At 31.4% G+C, this 16760-nt stretch overlaps 1 protein-coding gene across 1 annotated transcript in view; it reads right to left on the minus strand.

Annotated features, from left to right (window-relative positions):
- Positions 1-1575: 1575 nt before the first annotated feature.
- The window catches only part of LOC145242568 (BTB/POZ domain-containing protein KCTD9-like), an 86713-nt gene continuing 71528 nt past the window's right edge, over positions 1576-16760 (minus strand). The window contains exons 8-12 of the mRNA XM_080105658.1: positions 16116-16211; positions 12441-12590; positions 7780-7885; positions 5870-6003; positions 1576-2460 (exon numbers count right to left, since the gene is read on the minus strand). Of these exons, the coding sequence (XP_079961784.1) occupies positions 2344-2460; positions 5870-6003; positions 7780-7885; positions 12441-12590; positions 16116-16211 (603 nt within the window). The 3' untranslated portion in view covers positions 1576-2343. The remainder of the gene's footprint in view (positions 2461-5869; positions 6004-7779; positions 7886-12440; positions 12591-16115; positions 16212-16760) is intronic.

The raw sequence follows: 16760 nt of genomic DNA on the forward strand, positions 1-16760 counted from the left end.
CAAGCATCCAAAATTTTTTTTAACTTTCTGTATATGCAGATACATCATAAGAGTGTGTGTGTGTATATATATATATATATATATTTTAGTGTTGGGACGAGAATTCGGAATCTGAAGAATCGGAATTGGTATCGGAAAAATTTGTACCAATTTTCTGATGCCAAAACGATACTTTTGTCTTTTTTTTTTATTTGATTTTGTTTAAAACAAAATCTTCCATTGCTGGTAATAATAATAAAATGATAAATATTTATTGATTTTAAACACTAGTGAAGCTAAAATCAATAGATCTTCCCCCATAAGTATATTTTTACGTTTAGGAAAATATCTGCACATTTTATATGCGTGTTTCTACGGTAATCAAAGAAAAAATACAGCAAAATAGTTAAATATTTAGAGATTTATAAAGAATCGGAATCGGTAATTGTATCAAAATTGGGAAAAATATTGGAATCGTCCCATTACTGATATATATATATATATATATATATATATATATATATATATTTCATTCCTGTAGGTTGGTTTATGTATGTTTCAAATTAAGTGTTTCTTATTAGAAAAAGACTGGTGCAAGACATGAAATGAAAACAAATTGTGAGATTTTTTTAAATAAGTTTGAAATAAATTACTTACATCATGTATACACCTTTTCAGTTATATAAGTAAGCTAATTGGTCAACTATAGTTGAGGGCAACTCGAAGGTTACCTTTTCATTAGCTGTTACACTGAGGTATAGGGACAGGGTGCTACTCAATTCCCAGAATTTCTTCATGCTAATGGGTCTCCTGACAAACATGCTTACCATTATGCCAAGTGGGCTGATTATATATATATATATATATATATATATATATATATAGTTTAATCATATGATGTATCTGAATATGGAAGCAGTTTTATAATTAATTTAAAGTTATTGTTTTTGAATTACTTTATCCTAAATTTTTCTTTTAAATATATTTTTTTTAATTATTCAAAGGTTTTTATGTTCTATACAAATTGAAAAAAGAAAAAAGTTTTGGATGTAACTACATTATAATAGCCAAATTCGGAAAACAAAAAATGATTAAAAAAAAACAAAAAAACAGTGGTATATCTACTGACATTTTGTATGAATTTCAACTAAAAGCTACTTAATTGGCTTGTCAGAAGTACTTAAATATTATTGCATTATTTAAAAATGCGCTTTCGATTTTTATCGTAAAAAAAACCTTCGTCATATTTCTTTGGGAATATGTGACATAATAACAAGGGAAGTAAGTCAATTATGCTTAAAGACAAAACGCACAAGTTATTAATTAAAAAACTAATTACCTCCCTTCGGAACTCTCTATTGTGTTTTTTTTTTAGCCAAACATTTTATTTTAGAAATATTTTGTCAAAAACTGTTTTCTTGGTGTTTCTACGTCATAGGGACAGATTTTGTAGTTGATAAATGGAGTTTTCAGATAAAAAAAACAATGGTTTCAACTGATTTTTTTTTTTTATCAATTCTAATAAGTTACAATGTTAGTTTCCAAACTATGCAGTCAAAATTATTTGAATATGAATTATTAAAAAAACAACTTGAATCTTGTTAGCAGATGAAAAATTGCTGGCATCTTTATTTAATTCAAATGGAAAATTACCTCCCTGTTGAACTCTGTGTTTTACGGTTGTTTTCATCAAATTCTATTTTTTTATTTTTTTTAATAAATAATTTTCTACCTTATCGATTTTTGTAATTTTTTGAGTATAATCATCTTTAAACTATAAGGAATACATAGATACCATTGTTTTCATGTGGAATTCAGTTTTATGATTTCCGAAAATCTCGTCCCAATTCTGTAGAAGTGCCGTTTTCTTTAATCATTTCTTTTCTACCTATCATTTTTAGTAATTTTTGGATATATTCATTACTGTAACATGACAATTAAGTAAAGACTGTTGGTTTGTCTTGAAATTCAATATCAAAATTTTTTAATTTCGCTATTACAGTATAACTGTGCAGAGTTTTAAATTTCAAAAGATTGTGCGTGTTTTGCAAAAGAAAAAAATTTTAAATCCTATAATCATTATTTTTTGCAAAAGAAAAAAAAAACAAAAAATAGCACCAAAACAAGAGACCGACAAATTTAGGTAAAGGGAGCACCTGCAGGGGTATTGAAAGGAGCAACGATGGTGCCTTGCACATTAGCGGACAATTTGAAACGAGGAATGTAACACCATCCAAACAGCCTGTATCCAACCCACCTCTTCAGGTCTCAGTTTTGGCTATCTGTTGTTGTGGATGGTGGCAGCATAGCATGTGATTGTCTGGCCCCCTCTCCGGCAGTTGTAGGTGAGGGGGCACGCACGTGTCAGCGGAGGGTCTGCGACATGTGCAAGGCGTTTAACATCAGTTCAAAAGTGGCTCCAGTCAGGTTGGCTCCACGAAGGTTAGCATCTTGCAAATCAGAGCCAGAAAGATCACAATTCTGAAAAAGAAAAAAAAAAAAAAAAAAAAAAAAAAAAAGAATCGATTAAAATTTTTTACTTAAATAAATTAATTTTTAAATAAAGCAAATCTACCATTTACAAATGAGATTCATTTCTAAAATAGTTTGTACTTCAATTAATGAGATTATTTGGAGAATCTAATGAACAAACCATTGTAGAATGATTTAGAAATACGAGCTAAAAACCAATTGATGCAAAAATATAAAACACATTTTGAGTTAATGAATTTATTGCTGGAACCGAAAAATAAAAAAAAGCTGTCTAGCAGTAAACTAATATATATATATATATATATATATATATATATATATATATATATATATATATATATATATAATATATATATATATATACTAGCAGTATTACCTGGCCTTACTCAGGGGTTGCTTTGATGCTTTTTTAATGCTTATTTTGATCTGTATCTTCAGTAATTCCAATATTTTCTTCTTTTTTTATATTTTTTGTAATCCTAAAATTATTTTCGTAAATTTCACTTATATTGACACCTTACTGATCAACGTAGTCCCCACACAGTGGATGCAACGTGCTAGCAACAATCTGATTTCTGATTTGTCCCCTTAGCAGGTATTCTTCCAGCTCAAAACCTACTATTTTGGCAAAGTTTTAGAGACCATGATTTCTTGCACTGTGTGCGAAAGAAACCACAGGATCAACATCGAATATCTATTCGTTGTAAGAATTTATGTGGTTGTCACTGTATAGTTTTACAATTAGTCAACTGTGTCACAAAATTCCTTATCTTATGTTGCCGAGCATAGTACTTGTGCTTGGTTGTTGGGGGGGGGGGGGGGGGGGGGACTATGTTTTGCAAAACCGACATATAAGAAACCTCTGAATCATATTTTCACTAAATATGTGTGTAGACTGTTTTGAAATTCCTTCAGGATCAGTTGCTTGTTCAATGGACGTTCAAAAACAGAAGCATAATTTACTTTTGCACTGCTAAAAAAAAAAAAAATGCATAAATTTTCAAGTCTTATAAAATTGTTTGCAGTTAATGAAAAAAAAGAAAAATTAAGAAATTTATGTGTGGAGTTTGAACCTACAGACCATGTCATGCAAAAAAAACAAAACAAAAAAAAAAACATGCTATAAACTTACCCACAGTAAAATTTTTTTTTTTTTTACAAAGAAATCACCACTTATGAAGGCCCAGAGGCCACTCGAGGATAAGGGTTAAAGAGTGTGCAGTAGTCAAAGAGACAATATGACAGTAATAGTTAGAAGTGTAAATTTAGTAAATTAGATTACTTAAGTGTAATGGCTCATCAAGAACTTGTTTATATTGGACTTGAAGATGACCATATTGTAGTCAGCATGGCCTGTTATTTTATCATTGTTGCTGAGCGACAACATGGAAAAAATGGCTTTACCGATGATAGAAAAATTAAGATAATGGTTTTAATTATAGATAGTAATCGGGGGTATTCTGAGACAAAACTTAACTAAAATCACTCCCAGACTTATATACTAATGTTCTGTAAATTTTAAAGAAAATCTGTTCAGCCGTTTCGGAGTCTCTAAGGAACGAACTCACACACACACACACACACACACACACACACACACAAAGTTGCATTTATATAATTGTAGAGATATATATAAAAGGCACTGTCTGTCTTCATATTTTCAAACTCTTCCGAAACTAGCCGTAGAGTAACACTTAGGGACCTCAAATGATTGGATTTTTATGGGCCATTCTTTTATAGGTCTTTCACCGGTTAAAACAGTTTTTATGGGGTCAAAAAATGGGTCAAAATTGAAAAAATTCGTTATACATTTTGTGCATTCATCTTAGTTCGTTTTTAATCAGTTCATATACATGTCACATTGGTACAGTGGTAACGTCATCAGCTTTGAATGCTACAGTTTTGATTTCGGTTTCGACTCTAGTTGATGCCATCCAAATACTTTTCTTTTTTTACTTTTGAAATCATGATTCTATAACAACATATACGAAATGTGGAAAAATTAAAATATCATACTTAAGCATATTTTACAACCGAGCAAAGCCCTCCCCCACCCTACTAGTATATATATACATAAATTGAGATTTATTTATACAAGCGACAAATGTTTAAATTAAGGCTAGTCAGTCGAAAAGAGGGGATGACTTTCAGAAATATTAGCAAAAAAAGCGACCCCTCCCTGTAGAAAACTGCCCAATTGAGGGTGAAGGAATTAATGTTTGCAGGCAATTTTTCGATATTTGTTGTCCGAAGGGTCAAGCTTCAAAACGATGCCAATCTTGTGAAATAAATAAATCCAAAGCAAGGATGGCAGAAATCCAGAAAACTTGAAAAAAAAATTACTAAAAAGTTAATATCCATAGAATCCTGTCCCTCCAAAGATATATTTGATCGAATGAAAGATGGTGCTGGGCAACTATCTTGAATTTATTATTATAACAGAGCTCGAAGCATGAATTTACAATTTTTATTTTAGAATTAGAAAAAGAAAATCATTAGCAATTGGAAGAGACTATTTATAAAATATTTATTAGAAAAAAAGATTTTTTTATCATTTATTCAGTGAATATATATACATATATCAAATGGAATTAAAGAATATGGATAGATTCATTATATAAAGATTTGTCAGGATATAAGAATCTCAGCATATGGGAATGAAGCATAAATGCAATTTAAAACAAAATAAAATAAATATTGGTATATAAGAATTTATTTGTCAGTTCAATAAGGAAAAAATATCATTAGAAGGAGGAGTACGACAACACATACTATCCTGCTCAACAGCTCAACCCCAAACGCTGCGTGGAATGGCTTTGTTCTCCATCGTTTTGTCTTCTTATGGCCATATCGTCATGATCTCTCACAATTTTTTTTTTTCCTTTTTTTTCTTTTTTCCATTTTTTGTTTTTACAACAAAGGCTGGACATCCAGTGATTTTGTTTTTTGTTTTTTTTTTTACAACAGTTGTGAGTTAAGACTTTATGACAGTTGGACTTTGACTACAGTTGAAGACAGATCGGGTCTGGTCGAAAAAGCTTAGGGAGATTGAGATGAACCGAGTGCAACAGACAAACCCAGCCTCAACGGGACGTAGATGTGAACCTTAGTAGGTAGACACACAGACCCAGAGTCCAACCGACATATATGTGAAGCATCAGAGTCTGTGTTTTTCTTGGGTTTTATTTTATTTTTATACTTGTGGACCCGTGCGCACCCCATCGACAATTGCCAGTGTGAACAAGACGCCTACACAGCCAGAACTAGAAGATGAAGGAGAAAGCCATGGCACACAACGTTTGGGGTCGGTGGCTTGTCAGTGGGGCTACATGGTGTCATACAATGAACCAAATAGTAAAACTGTGAAAGAACTTGCAACATCCATAGGTAAACTTACCTCGAGGTCTGCTCCAGCCAGCACAGCCCCACGTAAGTCACAATTTTGCAAATTAGCATTTTTTAAAGTTGCTACCCGTAAATTGACACTTGCCATATGACTACCCTCGAGAATTACATTCTTCATCTGTGCACCTACAACAGTAAACAAAAATTGTAAAAATCAAACAAATTTAACGCATAGACTTTATCAATGTATACTCATGTAGCAAATCATTGTTTAGACATGTTTCAATATATAAAACACAACAAAGAATCCTTTAAATCTATTTGCAATAGCTTTCTATCTGCTTTTACAAGTAGAAACCTCGAACATGTCAGTATAATTTCCAGTGGTTTCAGATTCTTTTTAAAATTTTATCTGAAAATTTCCTTTGGTTCACTTTTAGCAGCCTTATAACTTTTGCTGTTGGTTGGTTGGTTGGTTGGTTGGTTGGTTGGTTGGTTGTTTTTGTTTTACGGCATATCAACTCTTTTCAGATTATTTAATGCCGAATCCAGTTAATTTAAAGAAAGATTTTTTTAATAGAATATTTTTTTTTTCAAGTCGGTTTCTATTTAACCCATAGTTAGGACCCTAACAAGTACTACCACTCTGGGTCAGAGTGGATCTGGGAGCAATGGCAATTAAAGGGTGGCTCCCCAAATCCCGCAAACTGTGGCCTCACCATCACATATAGTTTAAGATCATATCCAGGACCCTATAACTTTTGCTTCCCTTATTTTGTCCTTAAATTCTAACATGCCATAAATGATATTTCTGTCAAAGAAGAAAGAACTGTTGTTTTCTGGGTTAAGAATCTATACATCTAACATTTATCATTAGCTAGTTTTTGATCTTGAAGTAGTATTTCCTTTTTTTAGTTTCTTACATTAACTGTCGAGAGTGATATCCACAAAAAAAAAAAAAACTAATAAATAATCACAAAATCAAAGTGAGCAATGAATTCAGATGCATTTTTAGGGGAAAAAAATTATTTATGGAACGATTAGCTTGAATATACTTTAATAAAATTAAAATAAAATTGGAAGAAAAAATTTATTTATGGAACGATTAACATGAATATACTTTAATAAAATTAAAATAAAATTGGAAGAAAACATTTATTTATGGAACGATTAACATGAATATACTTTAATAAAATTAAAATAAAATTGGAAGAAAAAATTTATTTGTGGAATGATTAACATGAATATACTTTAATAAAATTAAAATAAAATTGGAAGAAGATAAAACAACCTAGATAAATCGATTTTATTTGCTAAAACAATTGAGTCATTCAAAGAATTAGGAAATTTTCCCAAATATATAAAACTAGCAGGCCACCCAGCATTGCCCGGTCGTAAAATACACATAAATATTATATTTCAATTAATGCAGAAACTGAGACATGTGCATGCGAGTATTATGTTTTGTCTAATCAGTTCACTTTTTGTAAATAAAAAAAAATAAAAATATTCTAGCTGAGATCAAAACCAAAACTTAAAGACAGCGAGTCAAGTACAATAACCATTAGGCTAGATTGACACTAATTTAAAATGTTTTCAAACCTACTTATTCTTAAAATAAGGAATCTGTCACGTGCATGATTCGCGCATGTGCATTCATGAAACAGTTAGCAAACAGATAAAAATTTGAGACCCCCCTCCCTCACGGACCAGTTTTTCAATTTTGACCATTTAGCAGTCCTTTTTTTTCGGATGAAAACCAATTAAAAAGTTTTCCACATGTCTGAATACCCTATATACCAAATTTCACGTCGTTAGATCAAAAATTCGTTGAGTATATAGGTTGAGAAATGTTCTTACATTCTCACTTTTATAGATATATAGATTATAAAGTTGCTGTGCCCAGTAATCATTTTTTTTTCCTTTTTTTTTAATCAATTTGGATGGATTAGATTTATTTACCTTCCATATTGGCCTTTTGACCAGCAGGATCTTCAAAATTACAGCTTCGTAAGCTAGAACCTTCGAGGTTAGCACAAACCATTTTTATTCCTAGGAGATTAGCACACTACAAAGAAAGAAACAAACAAATTTTAAAAGAAAAAAGTAAAAAAGATTTCATTGCCCATATTTTGGGAATGAGGCATTGTAAAGTAGATATATTTTTGGAGTTTTATAGCGACTACATTTTTAGATTTATATTGGTCACTATTTTGTATGTTGTATATAAAAGAAATTTAGGTTTATACAGGGTGTCCAAAAAGTCAATGAAGGGTTGAAAATCTTTGTCATTTTATCATTAATGATTATTTTTTTTTTCTCTATTTCAGATATTTTACAGATAATATTTTGGAAATCAATTATGGATGAATATAGCATTGAACAACGTACGCAAGTTGTGAAATTGTTTTACCAAAATCAGGCAATGCTTTGGCAACACTATATCTTGCTATGGCAATGTTAAATGGCCACCATGTTCCCAGACTTTTTCTTATGGAGATATCTTAAAGAAAGAGTCTATGTTAACAAACCCCAAACCCTGCAAGAATTGAAGAAAACATCAGGAACGAAATAAGGGAGTTAAATCGCAATCTAGAGATTATATATACACACACATGTATTGAATAAATAAAGGTGAAACTGCATAACCTGTTTCATCATGATATCTTAAGTTGCTTCAGTTTGAGTCTATCCATTACATCTTTGCATTATTTTGCCTCCTATAAATGTAAATTTCTTTTATATTTTAAACAATGCTTCAAGCAAACTACATTAACCTCTTTGTATGTTGCGTTTTAGTATACATGAGGTCGGAATTTTAAAAAAAAAAAAGTGAGAAAAAGGGTAATAATTAAGAAACGTTTGGATTTACATTATAATATATATATATATTCCTGCTGCGACAGTTTGACAAAGACAAACATAAGAAAGCGGGATATACAAAACATTATCTATAAAAGTGTGATAAAATGCTTGGTCATCACTCATAATAAATAATGACAGTTAAAAATTGGTAACAAACCCCTGATTTTGTGTAGTGTGTAGGATCCATTTATAGGCAAAAAAGAAAAAAAGAATAGCTGCCACTGATGGATCTCATGAAGTAACGTGAAACCTCATATGCAAAGGAGATGGTGCCTGCTTAAATAAAAAACGTTTTTAGAGAATGTGGTGAATTTGGTGTTGTTTTTTTTATTTTCTTGTTCAATCGCTAACTCAGATATTCCAATTAAGAGATGTTTTTTAAGATTTTGATTGTCCCTTTAAGTGCAATTGTTTGAATCTTTCTTGCACTTGGTCCATTGGGTATATTTTCCAGGTAGTTTTTGAAATTCTTTTTCAGAAATCCATCTGCTCTTATAATAACTGGAATGATAGAGATCTTCCTAAGATTCCAGTTTCTCTTCAAGTCACACATAAGACTTTGGTATTTCATTATCTTTTCCCTTTCAGCTCTGTTTAACCCAGTATCATAGAGGACACTAACTTCTACTAAGGTTGCTTCTTTCTTCTTCTTGTCTATGTCAAGTTTTATGGCTCTGTTTTCTAGATACTTAGCTGTAGGAATTGCATAGTCATAGTGGATGGTGTATAACTTATTTCCAACTGTTATTTCTGGTAAACATGTTCCCAAAACTTGCTGCTGCACTAGATATTCAACTTTTTACAGATTGTCTAGTAGAGATATTTACACACTCCATTGAGTTTGGACTGCAGTGTGACGTCTAACCGCAAAAATTGTTAGGTGAAAGTACAGAATAGTTAACAATATATTCTTGAAAGTACAGAATAGTTAACAGTTTATTTTTTTAATCATATTTATTTCCACTGCAACAGTTTAACAAAAACAAACAGATACACAAAGCATAATTAATAAAAGGGGGAAATCAGACGTAGTCAGTTACTAAATTAAAAAATGTGTATTGCCAGAGTGAAAGAATGAGCATTGTACAAGAAAATGCAGCTTTGTTGGTGATATCTGCGCAAAAATGGTAAGCTGATCTGGAAGTTGTGTCTGGCTTCGGCCAGAATAAAGGAAGTCTGGAAAACAGATACTACTGGAGTTAGTAAAAGGTGAACCAAGATTGGTAATCCGTCTGATTGCTTCAAACCAGAAAGAGAAAGAATACCAGTTCTAAATTTGCACATGGGTAAATTTTGATACATTCTGGGTCTGGAAATAGTAGAGTGCATTTACTCATTAGCTAGTAATGGTTAGGGCTATGACAAGAGAATATTCTTTTCATTATTTTGACTCTCAGGTATACATATGTTAATATTTTATAATGTTTTTAGATAGAGTGATGTGGTTCTTGATTGATTAATTGTGTATATCTGTCGGATATATACTCGAGAGTCAAAACAATGATAAGAATATTCTCTTGTCACAGCCCTAGTAAAGATTCAAGATAATTTCGATCTGATCCAAGAGAGATGACTCTTATAATTTAGGCCCAACAACACTATCGTTAATTATGTCATGCTATGCAAGAGTTTTCATAAATTTGAGCATCAAAATAACTAGTTTATCAGATTTAAGCATGTAGTTAAACATCAACTTAAACAACTAATTAACACCAAGCATATCGATATATATGAGAACATCACCATGAATAAACAATATGCATGAAGAAGGTTGGTGATTCTATTGGCCGAAATATACAGAGTGAATCCAACAAAAAATCTCACCCATGTAATCATTAATAAAATTCCCTATCTTTTCTGCAATCCAACATATTTAGAACAAATAAACTTCAATCTATGAAAGCCATTTTTTTTTAAACAATAACCACCTCAAAATACGAGTTTATAATAATTTTTTATCCAATCATACATCTTTATAAAAGGCTACAATTGTTTTTGTGTAAGCGAATATTGGGGGGGGGGGTAGCATATGATTTCCGTCATTGTGTAGGGTTTTCCAACTGTATAAGTTTGGTCATGTACCTCTATGTTCAACAAATTCTTGTCACCAGCACATTATCCAGATGCCAATTCGTCATGTAAACAGGTGGAATCTTGTTGTATAGATAACACAAAGCAGTAGCAGACATCACAGCAAAGTTTATCTTTTTCTTTTTTTTTACTAATGTCAGTGAGCAGAGAAATGAAACAAAAGTCTCTGATTTCCAGGGAAATGTAGATTAAGATGCTGGAGAAAGGTCATGACAAGAGGAAGAGAGTTGCAAATGATGGAGTAAGTCTTAGCTGAGATTTTGAAGTTGAGAAATAGGAAAAACCATGGCAGAACCAGCATTACACCACAATTAAGGTGATTACAGGAATGATATAATCTCTCTTGATTTTAGGGACCGAGGATAAAAATCCTTAGCTGCTATAATGAGGTATTGAAGTTGTTTTGAAGAAAAAATTTTACAAAAAAAAAAAAAAAAAAAAAAAAAAAAAAAAAAAAAAAAAAGCATATATTTTCCTACTAGTGAGTGTTTCAAGTTATTTACTTTATCTATAAACAGTGTTTTAATTTATTTTTAAATTTTAATTAATTACATAAACAATAAATATTGATTAAAAAATAATTTAATTCAATAAATGTTCTGATAATTAGGGAGAGTAGGAAGTAGATCTTCAGTTTACTTTCAATGCAGCTGCACAAATCTACAAAGTTAAAAACGGTTTTCAGATTTTTTAAATGAGGATCAATAATTTGGATTATTCAGACTATTTTTCTCAACTTGAAGGTCATTTTTGACCTGTGGCCATTACTTTTCAACTACATCGTTACATTCCAAACCTCTCGGACCCCATATGCCGTCCGGCACTGTCCCAAAGGAAGAAGCATAAATAATAAAAAAAAAAACAAACAAACAAAAATCTGACTCAGCATTTTTTTAAAAAGTGCAAATGAAATGCATTTATTTGTGGTTTCTCCAAAACAATGCATTTCATTATTTTTCAAAAGTTCTTTGCATCCAAATGTACTTTTTAAAAGTCTTTCTCTTCGTCTTTATACATCCATCTTGCCCGGCACATAACCTGCTCCTCCCCCTCAACCATATGCTGTCCTTTTTTTTTTTCTTTTCTTTTTCTTGTGACGCAAGTTTGCACACACTTGCTAATTTTCATATGTGCTTTAATGGCTGCTGCTACTAATATTTTCTCATACACGCTTTGGTATATTCTCACATTTCAGCCAATGTAACCTCCTACAGGCATTTCTTGTTGAACTTGGAAATCTGTATAGAATTTTGAACAACTGGAACCTATTAGATTGGAGGTTCCTTTTTGGGCCCTGTCTAAGAAAGAGAGAGAGAGAGAGACAGAGAGAGAGAGAGACTTGTGGTAGATGCAATAGTACAGATGTGGCTAAAATACTCCATGCATGAGTGAACCGTGGCTTTGTAAAGATATAGGATACTCTCTGATGCGAATGATTTTATAACACAGTAGAGAGAGGCCACTTTCTTTGCAGCAACTTTGACAATGTATGTGTTCTAATTCATATTGCCTGCGAATGTTAAGTCAAGGAGTTTAAATAAAGAACTCTTAGGTAGTGCATTATTAGTCATGACTATCGGTGATTGAGAAGGTTTCTTCTTACAATCTGAAGACGAATTTCTTTTAAAAGTTATAAAAGCAGAAGAAAAAAAAAAATGATCACTTACGTCTAAGACAGCACCAGAAAGATCAGCTCGTTCAAAATTGCAATTAGAAAGATTAGCTCCCGAGAGATTTGCTTTTCTTAAAATAGCATATTTGAAATTTATTGACCGCAAATCAAGACGAGACAAGTTAGCCATTTGAAAGTTGAGACCCTGAAATAAAAATTTCAAATTAAGTCAACATCACTCCAAAAATATGTCTAAGCTTGAACTTATACATCCTCCCCTCCTTCCACTCACCCCCACCTCACAAAAACAAAAAAAGAAAATGGTTACCCGTCTGTGAAATGCCAATTTTAGAACAAAGTACACTTCTGTTTCTAAATGAAAAAATGTTGAGTTTTTGTTTTGAATTTCTTTTTAATAAAAGTCATCATTTTCTATTCAATTTTGTTTTTAAATGAAAAAATGTTGAGTATTTGTTTTGAATTTCTTTTTAATAAAAGTCATCATTTTCTATTCAATTTTATTTTTAAATGAAAAAATGTTGAGTATTTGGTTTGAATTTCTTTTTAATAAAAGTCATCATTTTCTATTCAATTTTGTTTTTAAATGAAAAAATGTTGAGTATTTGTTTTGAATTTCTTTTTAATAAAAGTCATCATTTTCTATTCAATTTTATTTCTATTTGCAAGTTCATATTCTTTAATTATAAACACTGCGATTATGAATTATCTGAACATCTTTTCCAAATCCATTTACTTTAACTTTGCTTGAAAAGAAATTTTTTAAATAAGATAAAAGAAACAAGATTCTTTCTTAGAACTGCACGCCTATGGAACTCTCTTCCTTTTGCCTGACTACAATTTGATTGTCTTCAAGTCCAACATAAACAAGTTCTTCATGAACCGTCCCTCTAAACTCATTAACCCTTATCCTCGGGTGGCATCCGGGCCTTGATAAGTGGTGACTCGTTTATTAAAAAAAAAAAAAAAAAAAAAAAAATGATAAATGTGCTACATGTTTCGGATTATTTGGATTAGGTTGGTTGTTTTAAGGCATATCAACCCTTTTCAGGTTATTTAATGCCGAATCCAGTTATTTTGAAGAATAATTTTTTAATAGAATATTTTTTTTTCAAGTCGGTTTCTATTTAACCCATAATTGGGACCCTAACAGGTACTACCACTTCAGGTCAGAGTGGACCTGGGAGGAATGACAATTAAAGGGTGACTCCACACTCCCCAAAGCCTGGAAGCTGGGGCCTCACCATCGGATATAGTTTAAGGTCATATCCAGGACTGCTACATGTTTTGAGTAAATGAAAGTTAGCATCTTCCTTAATTTTCTGCATGGCGCTACCGAAACAAGTGATGAGGTAAAACAGTACCTTCGCTTTTTTGTCATTAAGTATTTCTATTTTGAAGCGATTTATTGAAATATCTATAAATATAAAAGCGAAAATGTATGTATGTATGTATGTGTGTTCGCTTTTTCTGTGTGTCTACAAAAGGCTTCTTTCAGGGAAGCGGTCGGTTCACAACTTTTTAAAACTTTTTATATCACATACAAATCGTAATATCTCACACTTTACAACGAAGCTCGCCTGTCTATTTAATTTGCTCGATTTCGGGAAGATAAATATTCAATATTTGTCGCTCGCCGCATGTGGGTTAGTCTTTTTCCTATAACATCTTGGGGGGTGGGAAAAAAAGCGTTCAGCAGTAAATGAATACTATCCCGCAGTTGACCTCATTAACTCATTAAAACGGGCACCTGCTAAATCCAACTAATTAAATTAAATTCAAACGTGTTTCCGTTAGCATCTCGCGGTGGGGCAATGGTTAATATCGCACTTTTTTTTTTTTCACACTTTAATTTACAACTTTGCCTCAATGGTTCGGATTCGATCCTCATACTTACTTTTTTTTTTTAACCCCCCCCCCAAACAACGCCAGGTACCCCTCGCTAGTATATATATATAAAAGCGAAAATGTATGTTCACTTTTTGTATGTCCAAGAAAGGCTTTTTTCACAACTTCTTAAAATTTTTTATATCACATATAAATCATAATATCTCCGAGTTAACAATGGAGCTCACCTGTCTATTTAATTTGCTGGACTTTGGGAAGATAAATATTCAACAGTTTTCGCTCGCCGCATGTGGATTAGGCTTTTTCGTATAATAAAAGCGAGACTAATTCTGGCGGTATTTTTCCGGTGGTGATTGCCGGAAATGTCCGAAAGCAATCAGCTTTGATCAATGTGGAAATATTTTCCTTATATCAGACAATTGCTATTCAATTTGGACAAGGGGAGCTGTTCCTCCCCCTCAAACATCTTGGGGAAAATAAAAACAAAAGCGTTCTCGCAGTAAATGAAATACTATCCCACAGTCAAAGTTGACCTCATTAAGTCATTAAAACGTGCACCTGCCAAATCTAAGTAATTAAATAAATTCAAACGTATTTCCGTTAGTATCTCGCGGTGACCCAATGGTTACTGTCACACGTTTTTTTTTTTCACACTTTAATTTCCAACTTCGCCTCAAGGGTTCGGGTTCGGGTTCGATCCTCATATTCACCTACCAAAACTTCTTTTTTTAATTTTAACAACCCCTCCCCGGAGTTTTGATTTACCCAAAAACACACACACATCCAAACACCCGGGCAACACCGGTTACCCCTCGCTAGTAGAATATAAAAAAGAACATTATTGAAAAGTATACAATCAAAAATAACAAAAATTATACAGATAAAAATTGCAGTGTCATATGTTCTTGTCTCCAAATAAAAGAAAAGTAATTGTTATGTACAAAGATGCTGCATTTATATGGTTCAGAAGAATCCATTGTACTATTTAACACCCACCCTTTTTTTTGTTATTACTATTTTTATTCTTATATTTACATCATTATTTACTTATAATATCTCTATATTTATTAGTTGTTAAAAAAATATATAAAAATTAAAAATATAAATATATACACAAGATTTTTTTATGTATATGTTAAGATACATTATACATTACTAATGTACTTTGGATTTTATCTATTAATTTACTTTGAATCATTTAACATGATTTAAAAGCAAATGTTTTATTTAACTGTTTAAATATTTTACTTTTATCACCTTGTTTAATCATTCTTATTTTTAAGATAGAGATTGGGGGGGTATAAAAAATCTGTTGATTTTAAGGTAATCCGAGCTATTCTCACAAACTCTGACATAATGCGCCTATAAAAACGTGCTATTTTTATGCACCATACAAACTATTTGTAAGGGGAAGGAATTTCTTTTACCAAACATTTTATAAATATTTCATCTTCAATTTTTATATCTAAATCCAGAAATGAAGCATGTGTTTCTGTGTGTTCACAATTTAATTCTAACTTCTTTGGATATATCAGGTGTTTATTTTTTTCAAATTTCTAGTTATCATTTATATATACATGCATATAGGGTTTCTTATGAAATAAAAGGTATCTTTTTCAAAAACATTTCATTAAACTAATTAAAAAATTTCATTAAATGCCAGATTCATAGATGGACATGACAGAAAATTCAACATTATGAAATTACTAAATCGAAAACCCAAAAATCAACTTTCTAAAACTAAATTTCATAAAAATCAACTTGAATGAAATAAAAAAAAATATCTTTATTTTCAGTATCTCATTCTGAGGTGTCTGTTTATACAAGATCCCATGAAAAGAAGTAAAAATGAACTTAATCTTACTTGGCATCGAAGCTCAGAGTTTCTGGGTGTGGCCAAAAGTCTCAACATAAATTCTCGTCTGCTTATTGGTGTGTTGTCATCTTCTGGTGTGTTTCGCTGAACACAAGAGTAATAGGAAAAACAAAAGAATGTTGCAAATAAAGGTTTTCAAAAATTTAAAAAAAAAAAAAAAAAAAAGACAGAAAAGAGAAATGAAAATCTATGAAAAACAAATGGAAAAGACATAAAAATAATAAATCTCTCAGTCTGTTTCAAACTGAATTATTGGAAATACGAATGATTATTCTCCAATTAGTTAGAATAAAAAGAAAATGGACATTTTATTATGATCACTTTGTTTTTTATGGAAACTGAAAAAACTATATGAACACAAATCATCTAATCCTAAATGGTAGGCGATTCTTTTTTTTTTACTGAAATCATTCCAGACAAGATACAAGAACAATTGATGTAAGTAGCTAACAAGAATGAAACATGACTATTGCAAAGAGATAGATATTGACCCTAATTTTGAAAAGGGGAAGGCTATAGGTAGGAGGAAACAATCAGCAGGAAGAGAGTTCCACAAGCATGCAGTTCTTGGAAAGAAGTTACTGGAATAGGAAACTGTATTACAATAAGTTATCAAATCAGCAAATTGATGAA

This window comes from Euprymna scolopes, chromosome 21 (assembly GCF_053919585.1).
Source record: "Euprymna scolopes isolate OS-2025 chromosome 21, ASM5391958v1, whole genome shotgun sequence".
NCBI classification, from domain to species: domain Eukaryota; kingdom Metazoa; phylum Mollusca; class Cephalopoda; order Sepiida; family Sepiolidae; genus Euprymna; species Euprymna scolopes.